Raw genomic sequence first — 12,374 nt, 5'->3', positions numbered from 1 at the left:
TGCTTCGTTTCTACATCGCCTGCTAAAGGAAGCTAACATATATATATGCATAATAAGATCATTATAATTTACATCAGGGTTATAGGTTTCATAAAAGTACATACCGTAACAGTATTGTGATTGCGAAATGTGCACAGAGAAGTTGTTTTCAAACGAGCAAAATAAAATATCACACGCGGGTGCTTGTTAACAGATAGATCCATCCCAACTCTTCACGAGAAGGTCGTAGCATGGAGTCATCTTTGTTGTCTTTTCTAAGAGAAACGTCTCGACGTAATGGTTCTGCACGTTGTAACTAACTTTTTTGCTTTTAGGCATCATCAAACTGTCAACGGCGTATGTTTCTGTGTTGCTGTCGTAGAATATTGGCAAGTTGTTCGTTTGGTAGTCTGGAGCGGGGGCCTCCCTAACCACAACGCGGTCGTTCCAACTCTTGCGCTGGTAGAAGGGCTTGATGCAGCGAAGACTGTGGATCAGGTACCTTTCTCTAGTCAACGTGGTCTTCAAGGGGTCCCATTTCCCCTTGACATCAAAGTTCGCGCTAACGTCGGACCCAAACGGTTCGTCATCATTGTCTTCGTTCTCCATCTCCATTTCTTCGTCTTCATCGTTCCGAGTATCATCATCATCATCATCATCATCATCATCATCTTCTTCTTCTTCTTCGTTGTTACGTTCATGTTGGGATGCTGCTGAGGAGGACAGACTCCTCGAACTCTTGGATGGAGTTGTCCCATCTGATCTTGTCTCTGGAGGTTGTGGCACAAAACCTCTGCGATGGGTTGGCACAGGCGCTGAGCCGAGAAAGAACTGTTTCAATTTGGAGACGACTTTATTTTGGTCGCACTCGTCCACTACCGTCACAGTTTGAGTGTGACTATGTGGTTTATTCTTGGTTCTGCGCACCGATGACCTATCCCTGCGAGCTCTCCTACCGCTTCTCCTTGGGACAATCCTGTACAATGGGAACTCTCTAATCTCTAAATCCAGGGACACGTTAATCCCCATGTCCAAGAACACGTTCCAAGCGAGCATTGTATCGACGTCCTCGAATTTTACCAAAAATTGCTGACCCTCGACTCTCATACGCAAGTGTTTGAAATCTTCTTGGCGCAACATTTTGATCATCGTCTTCTCATCTGGGACGTCACTCAACTCGACGAGCCGGCCGTCATTCACGTGGTCGAGGTGTTCCCTCCATTGGAAGTCCAGGGGCAACCCAACTTTCGCGAATTGCAACGAGAAGGATCTGTACAGAAATGCACTGTCAAGGTACGTGTCTAGGCCCTGCTCAATCTTCTCCCGCAACAGCACGTACTCGTGCGGTAGCAAGCTATGTGCCTGTCTTCTCGGACTGAACACGTTGTTTGGGGCAAGCCCCGGGCTGTACCCATCTATGAATTCTGTCAGTTTTGGGTCAATATGGTACAAATTCAACTGTGTGGAATTGATCTCCATGATAAAATTCCGCCATATCTTATTCTGGAACGCGACACAGGGCATCGCTGGACTCTCAAACTCCACTCTAAGCGATACAACAGCCCATTGCCGCACTGCCGGTGTGTACTCTGGCGGCTGGTTCCCCGCCAGGGAGGCCGCACCTTCAAACACGGGGAAGCGGACCCGCCTCCCCGGGTTGACCTCACCATACTTTGGCGGATGCACGGGGAATGGGTCGACAAACTGCAGGAACTGGAACTTCCCACAGTAGTCCTGCCTCAGAAACCGTCCCTTCCCCTGGCCATCCTCGTCATCGTCACCTTCTAGCGAGGTGACCGTGGTATCGTTCGTATCAACCCCTCCCAAATCCCAGGACCGGTCCGTCTCATTACTGTCGAACAAGATGGACGATATACCAGACTGCACACTGTTCACACTGGCGCCTCTACCCCGCGGGGAAAGAACGTCACACTCAGTGGTAACCATGCTGACCGATAAGTCTCTCCCCATGCTGTATATTGAACTTTACGCGGTGCGCCAGATCCAGAATCTAAAACTTCAAACACGAGACACCCCCACCGCGTGAAGATCCAGCTATACTGCAAAATATATATATATATATGTATAAACGTCTGTATGTACAACGGGCAGACACACTGTGGGGAAGACAGCGGGGAAAGGTAAAGTGGGGGGATACTAATGTCAAAACCTAGAACGCGCTAACCAACAGGGCTGTACTCCCTCAAGATAATGGTGTGATAGCCCCAGTCCCAGCGACCCTCTACAGCCCCAAACGTTCTTCTATTCCGTATGCTTCTGCTTCTTCAGTTTTTGCCTGTTATGGAACACGCAGAGATTCTATTGTCCGCCCCCCACAAACGCGCGCACAGACCGCTGCGCCACGCCCCTCCCCGCCCGCCCCCACGCGAAAAGCTGGGAAAGAGTGGGGGAGTGCCGTGCACAGGAGGGGGGGTGGACCACAGTACCCCGAAAAGCACAGGCAGTGCGGTGTGTGGGCGGCGCGGCGGGGCAGGGCCTGGAACGCCTTCGCTCCTCGCAGTTGTTCCGGAACATCACTTATTACGTCAACGAGCCCCGCCGGCGCCCCTCCCCTGATTCCCGGAAAAACTCCAGCAGTTCTCGACCACTCGCTGCCGGCTTCATTGCTGTCTCTGCAGTGGCCTAGTCTATGCGTGGGCGCGTCTCGTTGGCGAGGACCCGTGCGACGGTCTTGTACCTTCTTGTGACCGTGATGGTGAGGCAGAGCGCGAAGAAGAGCATCGAACCGTACAAGTATGCGGTGCCCAACACGCCGTAGAGCAGGTACAGTGCCGCAGCGGTAGTTTTCACCGTTCCGTTGTAAAACGTGACCGCCGTGCGTCTCAGTACAGCAGGTACAGTTGTGGTCGCAGCTGCTGTCGCGGCTCGTTTGACCACGGCCCGAGGCAGGGCTCGTACTACGCCACGCAGTGCGACCATCCCGTAGTAGTTGATCACGTTGTGGAATTTGATCAGTAGGCTTAGCCCGCCGTTCAAGTTCGTACCACCGGCAGTGAGTGCCTTTGCCGTCTGGTACCCGACTAAGGATTCGCCGTCTTCGGTGATCGCCTCGCAGTAACGTATGTAGACGATCAGGTTAACGATAAAGTCCGCGTCGTCACCCGCACCGTTGCAGTTGAAAGTGACCATGTTGAACCCGCTTCTCAAAACGTTGTATAGGGAGAAGGGGAACAACATGACAAGGATCATGTAGTCTAACATCAGCAGGTTTCGCATAAGCAACTGTCCGTACGTCTGGGTGTTGGTGTCTCCGGGACGGCGGATCCCCATGCCTGCATGAGGCGTGAACGTGTGCACCAGCCGGTCACCGGTCCGGTCATCACCGGTGCCGTTGCGCTCCTCGATCGCAGTATTAATACCTTGCTCAAGGTTGTCCAACATCTCACGGAGCGCTCCATCAGTAGTATCCCCGCCATCCAGCGAGGTAGCGTCGTCATCGTCGCCGCTCCCATCACCTAACGTGATCGCGGGTGAACCACCGCCACTCTCAGCGTGATGACCGCTCCTCTTGTCCATCTCCCGTATAAACCGCCGGAACAGCGCATTATCGTCTCGTGGAACCATATTCCTTGCAGACCGTTCTCCCCTCGTCATCACCACGTCCACAACCTTTCTGGGCAGTGTGCACCCTGTTGAGTAAGCGACTTCCCCTCACGATCAAAATAATTTAGTAACGGATTAAACTAACGATGCACCAACAGCACAACCAAATATACACCAATGTGCTCATCGCAGATGTTTATACAAAGGTTGCTTTTAGCACTGCTTTTCTGTGCGTGTCTGGTTCGCGGTAACACGGAGACTTGGCAACTGGATCTGAACGGTGGAGATGCAGAGCTGCTGATTCTTGGAGATGCGTCCAACAGCACAGTACACCACATCACGGCCCCTGGTGCCACAATAGACGTGTCAGACGTCTCTGGCAAACAACTGGTCGCTATGCGGTACACGAATTGGGCACAGAGCCGCCTGTTTTTGAAGATTTGCTGGACCGCGATGGACCCGATCTCGATCGATGACTTCCAATACGCGGTCTCAAAAGAACAATCCTTACTCTATTTGAAGTTCACAACCCCGTTGCACTGCTATCCGCGAGAACTGCCCTCGCAGGACCACATCGTTCAACTAAACATCTCCATAGACGAACTGTACCTCGATTGCATACCGAAACAGCTGCTTCACTACACGGTCCCGTTTATCGTAGCTGTAGTAGTAGCCGTATACACGGCATTCTTCCATTACGAAACGAGATATAACCTATATACATACCTCTCCATCTGATAGAGGTATCCACTGGCCCTAGTGCGTGTACCCGTGACGGTACGTCAAGTACCTTCCCAACTTACCGAACACGAGGAACCCCAAGAAGTAGAAATCGAACAGGTACAGCACTTCTGGGAGATGAACAGCGGGACCCGCACCCTGTGACGACAGCGCAGAGACGAGGCAGCCCAGTGTCGCGCTATGCAGAAGCAACGGTACCGTGCTATCCAGCAACAACCAGAGCATGAAGTTCAACGAAAGCCACGCGACAGAGGCTTGCATCGAGGACGCCCATTTGATCTTGCGAATCCCGAAAGTGATACCGAGCATCGAGTTCACAGTGCGCAATACACTGAATAGAGAGTCCCCCCGCGGTGACGTCCCGGAACCACCAGTACCAGTGATCCGCGATTCGGGGAGATACCGGTCCAAGACGGGCACGCTGAGTCCAAAGAGCACTCCCTCGAGCGCATAGCCGACCCAAGTGGGGATGCTGATGCCAAGCGACCCGCCGACAGCCCAGTCCAGAAAGTGCACCCCAACAAGCAGCGGGCGTGATATGATGTCCTCGTGCAGCTTGTGGTTGTCATGCATCATCCTGGCGAGCTCGTGATACACTATCCCCGAGAGTGCGAGCACGACAAGCGTTGTGGCGTCGATCTTGCCCCTTGGACGCAGCGTCTGCGGGCCCACCCCCGCCGTAGCTGAGCGGTACTTCGCCTCGTTCACGTCCTGTATGCCCTCGGACTCCAGCACAACCCCGGAATCATATATCGAGTACAGTTCGGGCCTTGTCAAATTCGCAAGCGACGACGACACAGAACCGAGAGGATCCCTGGAGGGACCCCCCTGTTGTGGTTGTTTTCTTTCCCTGTGTGATCCCATGTTGAACAAATCGCAGTGGCAAAACGGAGCGCAGTTCAGTGGCGATGTCACCTGTTCTTGGACATTGCTGATGTGTCAGCACCTTGAATTTTGTTCAAATATATGTACTTATATATATATAGAAGTACACTCATTGTCACTTGTAAGTGTGGATCTTCTAATGCTGAAGCGGTCGTTTGGGGTTTGGACCTGTGGGCTGTAGAAACCCTTTCTGTGTTTGGTGAGTGTTCGTTGTGCAGACGGACAAGTTCGTAGTCAATAATTTTACGTTAGTGTACCATCCAGACCATGAGTTTGAAGCCGGAGGTAGGGATGCTCGATGTGGGGACCCACTGCGCGTTCTGTAGACAGCTCGATTTCTTGCCCTTCCACTGTGGTGCCTGTGGCGGGGACTACTGTGAGTTGCATCGGACGAAAAGCGCACACCATTGTGCAAGTCTTCTGGGCAACAATGAGGGCAAGAAGGATCCTGCCAATTCCGGACAGACCCAACCAACAAGCCATGGGGAGCGGTACTTCCAGGCTTTGCTCCCTGAGAAGGGGTATATCAGGGTGAAGTCTGATGGCACTGGATCCGGGAAATCACCACCACAGCAACCTCGCACGGTCAAATCTACGATGGGTACCACCGCGATGAGCAAGCTGTTGAAGTTCTTCCAGCGAACTAAACAGCGCCAGTCCTCGTCATCGTCATCGTCATCGTCATTCTCACCTCGACGGCCGCCCAATAGGGTGGTGCAGCTGGCACAGTTGAAGAAACGGTGTCGTGGGGACTCAAAGATCCCGCAGGACAACAGGGTGTACGTCATTTGCCATGCGGTTTCTGAGCGGGACGCTGAGGGAGTGCCCCTGTTTGTGAACAGGATGTGGCCCATCGGCCGTGCACTGGACTACATTGCGCAGGAGTTGAACGTGTCAAATACGAACAACAAGATGGGCACCGCTGAAGCGGAGAAGCTGTTCATATACATGAACAACGGGCGGGACGACCAGCTGGTGGAATTGAACACTGGAGAAAGGGTTCAGAACACCATTCACGATCTGGACTCGCTGTACCTGATCCGCGGTAAACTGCAGCAATGACGGACAGCTTGATATATAAATCATCGTGATAGGATTCCAACAAGTCCATACATAGTATAGAGGGCTTTGGAATGTGAAACAAAACGATAATTAGAGTATACAGTTGTTTGTGTAAGAATTAAGTGTATTATAACATCGAGATCGCTAGCAGCATGCCAATTTACTGAAGAAACCTCCTCTCGAGGAGGCACTCGATTGTGTCTGGGTGGCATGATTATTGCGGTTGATGGCATTTCCGTTGTCCCCCATGTCGTTGATGTTGTTACTGTTATTAATATTAGTATTGCCAATGTTCTTTGCGTTTGGTTGGTTTTGTATACCGTATGGCAGTTTGTTATTCCTGTCCTGCTGTAATCCGGCACCGGCCCTCCCATTCTTTTGCTGCTGTTGCTGTTGCATCTGTTGCTGCTGTTGAGCGTACTTCTGTTGTGTTTGCTGCTGGTAGGCCTCGTACGACGTTGGGTCCAGCCTGTTCTCGTCCGTTGCCGTGCCCGTGCCCGGTGCTCCTGCTGCAGCTCCAGCACCCGCTCTAGAGGATGGCACTGCCGCATTAGCCGCAGCAGCGACAGCACCTGCGGCCATCTGCCCCGCGTTGGTGGCCTGTGCTGCTGCTGCAAGAGCAAGTGCAGCTGGCTGGTGATGCTTAGACCTGTGTCTCCTTGCCTTTTCGTTTGGTGGGGTTGGATGACCGTAACCGTGCAGGTTTGGCTTCTTGTTTATGGTGAGGTCGTACCCTCTCCCCCCGTTCAGTTTCATCCAATCGTATTCACCGTCTGCGGAGAGGTTTAAGTCGTCCAGGACGGACAGGAGCAAGCGGCGATACCCCTCGTAGTCTGGTGTCTCTTCGAAGGAAAGGTTTCTGACGATCTCCAAATAGCGGCCGAATTGGATGGGCAACCCCTGAGCCAAGTCGTATACATTAGTTATACGTTTCTTCTCACCAATCTTTTCGTACTTTTGCTTGTTGTTGGGAGCCTTGAGCCCCTGCCAGGGGAGAGACCCGCGTAGGAAGTAGAAGAAGACGTGGCCGAGGGCCTCCATATCGTCTCTTCTAGATTGCTCCCTGCCCAAATGTGTATTTATGGACATGTACCGTGCAGTACCGCTCAGTGACTTCTTTTCTCTGTACGGGATGTGCTGTTTCGTCTTTGGGTCCCTGTACTGTTTCGCCATACCGAAATCAATCAGGTGGATGTTGTTAGCCTCCGGGTGGCCCTGTCTCCCAACAAGGAAGTTATCCGGCTTGATATCCCTGTAGATAAGGTCTCTCGAGTGGAGATCCTCCAAAAGAGTGATCATTTGCACCGCGCACTGCACGACGGTTTTCACGGAGAACCGTCTCCCGCACCAGTCGAACAGGTCCTCCAGGGAGGGCCCCAGCAGGTCAATCACGAGGATATTGTGCAGCCCCTCTTGACCAAAATAGTACGCCTGTGGAATCCCGGGAGTCCCACTGAGTATTTTGTACGCCCTGTACTCGTCCTTCAACTGAGGTGCCTCCGTCTTCCGTGGCTCAAACTTGATGGCGACAGGGGTATCGTTGATCATGTTCACACCTTCGAACAGCACACCAAACGACCCCTCCCCGATCTTCTTCCCGATCTTGTAGTGTAACCCGACAATCGTCGAGTCATCCCTCTGTTGTTGCGAGTTCTGCGCCGACTGGTTCGATGGCGGTGGTGACGCCACCTGGTTAACCAAAGTGGTGTTGTTCGTCATCGCAAGGTTCCCGTTGATGATTTTGGCGTTGCTAATATTTTGGAAGTGCGACGAGTTGTTGGGTGTTAGAGACAAATGGTGTGGAATTGGAGATGCCATGGCAGAAAATCGGCACCTAAAAAGAACAAAAAAAGAGTAAAAAAAAGAACCAACTCTTCACACAAAAAGTGAACCCAAATACGCAGGCGTCTCAACCAATCGACCAATTGACCAACTAACGCAAACGATACCGATCTCTGTGACTCTCTCTTTCTCTCCTAATCGAACAGCGAACAACTTCGAAACACCGAAATCTTGAAAACAAAAAAGAATCGCAAAAACGAAAAAAAACAGAAAAAACGGGTAACACCTCGTTTAAAACACCCAAACACCAACAATTTTAGTGTCACGTGAAATTTAAAAAATTATCACGTGTCAAATTTAAAATGTCACGTGCTTTGAAAATGTTCGGGTGCTGGGCTGAAATGTTATCTGCTGGTGTTCGGATGCGACACACCGCTGGAGATTTTTCAGTGATGAGATGTGATACACACATTATCTTCTGTAGTAGTTACTCATCGATCAGCACCGCTGTACTTTCATTATTACATTGGGAAGAACTGGATAACACCACTGTACGTGCATACACTTGACCATATGCCTGTCTCTGTTGAATTTCTGCGCGAGTTGCCCAAATGTGAGCACCATCTGCACCTCGAGGGCACATTAGAACCGGATCTGCTGTTCCCGCTGGCAAGGAGGAACGGTGTTGAGTTGCCCGCTGGGTTCCCACAGACACCTGAGGAGTTGCACAGGAAGTACGCCGCGTTCGCTGACTTGCAGGACTTCCTCAACTACTACTACGTCGGTACGAACGTGTTGCAGACGGAGCAGGACTTCTATGACCTTGCCTGGGCGTACTTCAATAAAGTGTCGAAGCAAGGACTTGTACACGCTGAACTGTTCTTCGATCCACAGTCGCACACTTCGCGTGGCGTGGCCATCGAGACCGTTACAGGTGGGTTCCACCGTGCATGCACTGACGCACGGGAACAATTCGGAATCACCTCACAACTCATCGTGTGTCTGCTTAGACATTGCCCACCAGCTGATTGTCTGCAAACTATTGAAGATTTCTCGAAGTTCTTGACAGATGGGACCATCACGGGGATAGGGCTGGACTCCGCGGAGAAACCGTTCCCACCGGGGCTGTTCGTCGAGTGTTACCAGCGCGCTCGTGAGATCAACCCGGATTTGCGGTTGACCGCTCATGCTGGGGAGGAGGGCCCAGCACAGTACGTTTCGGACTCGCTCGACTTGCTCCACACCACGAGGGTCGACCATGGGGTCAACTCCGTGCATGATGCAGAATTGATGCGCAGACTTGCCGCGGAAAGGACGCTACTGACGGTGTGCCCGCTCTCGAACGTCAGATTGCAAGTCGTCAAGCGCGTCGGGGAACTGCCCCTCCAGCAGCTGCTCGACGGAGACGTGCCCTTCTCGCTTAACTCAGACGACCCGGCGTACTTCGGTGGGTACATCCTCGAGAACTACGTCCAGGTCGCGAAAGAGTTCCCTCACTGGGACCACGCCGTGTTCGCCAAAATCGCCAAAAACGCAATCAACGGGTCCTGGTGTGACAACAAGCGCAAAACCCAACTTCTCGGGTTACTCGACGCAGTCGTCGCAAAGCACTCTGTGTAAATAACACCTTTGGCGCTTCTCCGCATCCTTATATATACCCATCTGTGTATAGCGGCTACAGCCGCTCATCTTCTTCATCTTCTTCATATCATCTTTTATCGAAAAAAAAATAATAAAAGAACAAACGTCATCCCAGAAGGACTACTGAAGAGAACTTGGGTTGTAATAATCCCATTGTGTTTGTATCTACTACTGCAACGCGAGATGGAACTGCTACCAGATGGCAAGAAAAACACCGTGCAGGTGCAGTACGAGGACCAGATGCGGATCAACGAGTTCTCGAAGCTGATCATGCGGAAGGACAAGCTGGACGCGGATCTCGCCCGCGAACGCACCGAGAAGGAGTACCTCGACGACGTCTCGCTCGAACTGGAGCTCGTAGACGAGGATGAGCTCGTGCAGTACAAGCTCGGTGAGGTGTTTGTATTTTGGAAACAGAGCAAAGTGCTGGAACAACTCGAACGGGACGCAGAGGAGCTTGACAGCAGGATAGCTGTGCTGGAGCAGACGGACGGCGAACTACAGGACAGGATGACGGAATTGAAGACTCAGTTGTACGCCAAGTTTGGCGATAACATCAACTTGGAGCGCTAGAAACAATTGGTCTCCCTCACACTTGGTAGTATTTTTATCGATAATATTACGATTAGATAGATTAAATTAAGTATGTAAAGGTTAAACATGATGGCATACATGTGTGTATGAGGGTGAGTGTGTTGTGTCACTGTTCCACATTGGTTGATTATTTCTCCGGTTCGGATTTTTCAGCGTGGCTTTGGCTTGTGCTGGACCCTTCCTCGTTGAGCTTGTCGTCTATGTTCTGGTGCGGTTCGATCTTGTCGTTGTTGTGTGACAGTTTGCTCGTCAACGCATCAACAACGGTGGTCTTTGACCGTACGGGCTGTGGAATGAACGTGTAGTCCTCGTTGTTGTTCAGCTCATCCCCACCATCCTCTTCGTCGCTCTGGTATGTGAACTCGCCGATCTCAACGGCGTCCGTGCCGCGCTCCTCCTCCTCGGGTTTCAACCTGATCTTCAACCAGGGGATTCTGTCCATGACCAGAAGGATTATAGAAGTAACGACACAGGTCCATAGACAGATCGAGCACATCGCGGCCAACTGGTATCCTACTTGTCTGTAATGGTGGTTCAACCACCCGCCCTTGATTGGCGCGATGTATGACCCCGCGGTCGCGTTGACGTAGTCTGCGGCAAAGATCCCGGTCAGGACACCACCAATACAACCACCGACTCCGTGCAACGCCCACACGGCGTACCCGTCGTCGATCTTCAACCAGTACTGCACGTCAACGGCGAAGTTACACCCGATGGATGTGACGACACCAATGACAAAGGAGGACCAGATGGGGACGAACCCTGCACCAGGGGTGATACCAACCAAAGCGGACACGATCCCTGAGCACAGCCCCACAGTGGTCCATTTCCCGTCGTATCTGAAGTAATCGATGAACATCCAGGCTAACCCACCACCTGCTGCGGCCAAGTTTGTGTTCATTGCGGCGTACCATGCTCTCATCGTCGCGTTACCTGCGGACCCCGGGTTGAAGAACTGCCATCCGAACCACAGGAAAGTGGTCCCCAAGACGACGGATGTGACTGAGTGAGGTTTGTATTTCGGGATCTTGCGCCCAGTGTTCTTGCTCTTGTCTCTTCTCCCCAAGATCAGCGCGTACATTAGAGCACCGTGACCAGCGGTCTGGTGCACGACACCTCCGGCAAAGTCGAGGGACCCCATGACTGCGAGCCATCCGGTCGCGTTCCACGTCCAGCAGGCGCATGGGCAGTACACGAGCGTCATCCACAGAAACAGGAAGACCATCATGGGGAACAGACGAGCACGCTCCCCGCCACCGCCCATGGCGAGCACACCAGCGACGGATGCGAACATGCCTTGGAACACGGCGAACAAAATATCAGGAGCGGAGGAGACCGCGGATGGAGCCCCCAAGACGTGTCTAAACCCAAAGAACTCTAGTGTCCCGAGGAACCCGTTACCCTTAGTATGGTGAGAGAACGTCAGCGAGTAGCCCCAAAAGAACCATTGGAAGATACAGACACAGACACCGGTTAAAGAAAGCCACAGCGACGACAAAGAGTGCTTCTTTCGGGACAACCCAGAGTAAAGCAGCCCGATACCGGGGACCATGAGCCACACACCTGCTGCGGAGGTACCCAGCCACGCCATGTTGGCCAGTTCGTACTGCGTGTTCATATCTGTGGTTAGCGAATCACCACCGGTCCCATGACCAGTGGGCGTACCAGTGAAGTTGTACGTTGACATATCTGCAGAGACACTCTATGCTGTTTACAGAATAAAGTCAAGCTTGGTTGTGTATGACTCAATTGATAGGGAGAGGCATACGCAGAAGACCCAGAAAGATACAAACTCCCGACTAGTCATCCTTTTATATAACTTGGAGGACAACCGGTCGTACACGCCGTCACCGCCATGGGTGAACTCGTTGCAGAACCCTCTTCCGTCCCGCAAACGACCTTATCAGTGACAAATAGAACCACACAATACACTGCTGAACATGGAGTCAATCACCTTGTCCTTTATCGCAACACCGTTCCCTGTCAGATTGGAAACAACAGGAAACTGGGCTTCTGATAAGAGACCTCCGGGAGTTGTGCGATAAGAGATTGAGAAAGAGTATCTACACACGGCGTGGTGTGTGGGCTGCATGCCCTGCCCGGTCTGACCAATCACAGCCGCCGGA

General features: G+C 52.1%; 9 protein-coding genes across 9 annotated transcripts; 4 read left to right on the top strand and 5 right to left on the bottom strand.

Annotated features, from left to right (window-relative positions):
- Positions 1-186: 186 nt before the first annotated feature.
- KNAG0F01540 (uncharacterized protein) lies at positions 187-1,950 on the bottom strand (the record flags this gene model as incomplete). The annotated part of the gene is made up of 1 exon (XM_022608588.1): positions 187-1,950. The coding sequence occupies one exon, from the start codon at positions 1,948-1,950 to the stop codon at positions 187-189; it is 1,764 nt and encodes a 587-aa protein (XP_022465068.1).
- Positions 1,951-2,622: 672 nt separating this feature from the next.
- Positions 2,623-3,594, bottom strand: ASI2 (Asi2p; the record flags this gene model as incomplete). The annotated part of the gene is made up of 1 exon (XM_022608587.1): positions 2,623-3,594. The coding sequence occupies one exon, from the start codon at positions 3,592-3,594 to the stop codon at positions 2,623-2,625; it is 972 nt and encodes a 323-aa protein (XP_022465067.1).
- A 126-nt stretch (positions 3,595-3,720) lies between these two features.
- KNAG0F01520 (uncharacterized protein) lies at positions 3,721-4,281 on the top strand (the record flags this gene model as incomplete). Its single annotated transcript, XM_022608585.1, has 1 exon — positions 3,721-4,281. One exon carries the CDS (start codon positions 3,721-3,723, stop codon positions 4,279-4,281), a length of 561 nt encoding a protein of 186 aa, XP_022465066.1.
- Positions 4,282-4,299: 18 nt separating this feature from the next.
- Positions 4,300-5,148, bottom strand: NSG2 (Nsg2p; the record flags this gene model as incomplete). Its single annotated transcript, XM_022608584.1, has 1 exon — positions 4,300-5,148. The coding sequence occupies one exon, from the start codon at positions 5,146-5,148 to the stop codon at positions 4,300-4,302; it is 849 nt and encodes a 282-aa protein (XP_022465065.1).
- Positions 5,149-5,436: 288 nt separating this feature from the next.
- Positions 5,437-6,231, top strand: CUZ1 (Cuz1p; the record flags this gene model as incomplete). The annotated part of the gene is made up of 1 exon (XM_022608583.1): positions 5,437-6,231. One exon carries the CDS (start codon positions 5,437-5,439, stop codon positions 6,229-6,231), a length of 795 nt encoding a protein of 264 aa, XP_022465064.1.
- Positions 6,232-6,375: 144 nt separating this feature from the next.
- Positions 6,376-8,049, bottom strand: KNAG0F01490 (casein kinase I homolog; the record flags this gene model as incomplete). Its single annotated transcript, XM_022608582.1, has 1 exon — positions 6,376-8,049. The coding sequence occupies one exon, from the start codon at positions 8,047-8,049 to the stop codon at positions 6,376-6,378; it is 1,674 nt and encodes a 557-aa protein (XP_022465063.1).
- Positions 8,050-8,586: 537 nt separating this feature from the next.
- AAH1 (adenine deaminase) lies at positions 8,587-9,633 on the top strand (the record flags this gene model as incomplete). Its single annotated transcript, XM_022608581.1, has 1 exon — positions 8,587-9,633. The coding sequence occupies one exon, from the start codon at positions 8,587-8,589 to the stop codon at positions 9,631-9,633; it is 1,047 nt and encodes a 348-aa protein (XP_022465062.1).
- Positions 9,634-9,837: 204 nt separating this feature from the next.
- Positions 9,838-10,227, top strand: GIM3 (tubulin-binding prefolding complex subunit GIM3; the record flags this gene model as incomplete). The annotated part of the gene is made up of 1 exon (XM_022608580.1): positions 9,838-10,227. One exon carries the CDS (start codon positions 9,838-9,840, stop codon positions 10,225-10,227), a length of 390 nt encoding a protein of 129 aa, XP_022465061.1.
- Positions 10,228-10,375: 148 nt separating this feature from the next.
- Positions 10,376-11,935, bottom strand: MEP2 (ammonium permease MEP2; the record flags this gene model as incomplete). Its single annotated transcript, XM_022608579.1, has 1 exon — positions 10,376-11,935. One exon carries the CDS (start codon positions 11,933-11,935, stop codon positions 10,376-10,378), a length of 1,560 nt encoding a protein of 519 aa, XP_022465060.1.
- Positions 11,936-12,374: the final 439 nt, after the last annotated feature.

The sequence above is a fragment of the Huiozyma naganishii genome, chromosome 6 (genome assembly GCF_000348985.1).
Source record: "Huiozyma naganishii CBS 8797 chromosome 6, complete genome".
In the NCBI taxonomy this organism is placed as follows: Eukaryota; Fungi; Ascomycota; class Saccharomycetes; order Saccharomycetales; family Saccharomycetaceae; genus Huiozyma; species Huiozyma naganishii.
Note: the sequence above shows the minus strand (reverse complement) of the source record. Positions and strands in the feature narration are given on the sequence as shown.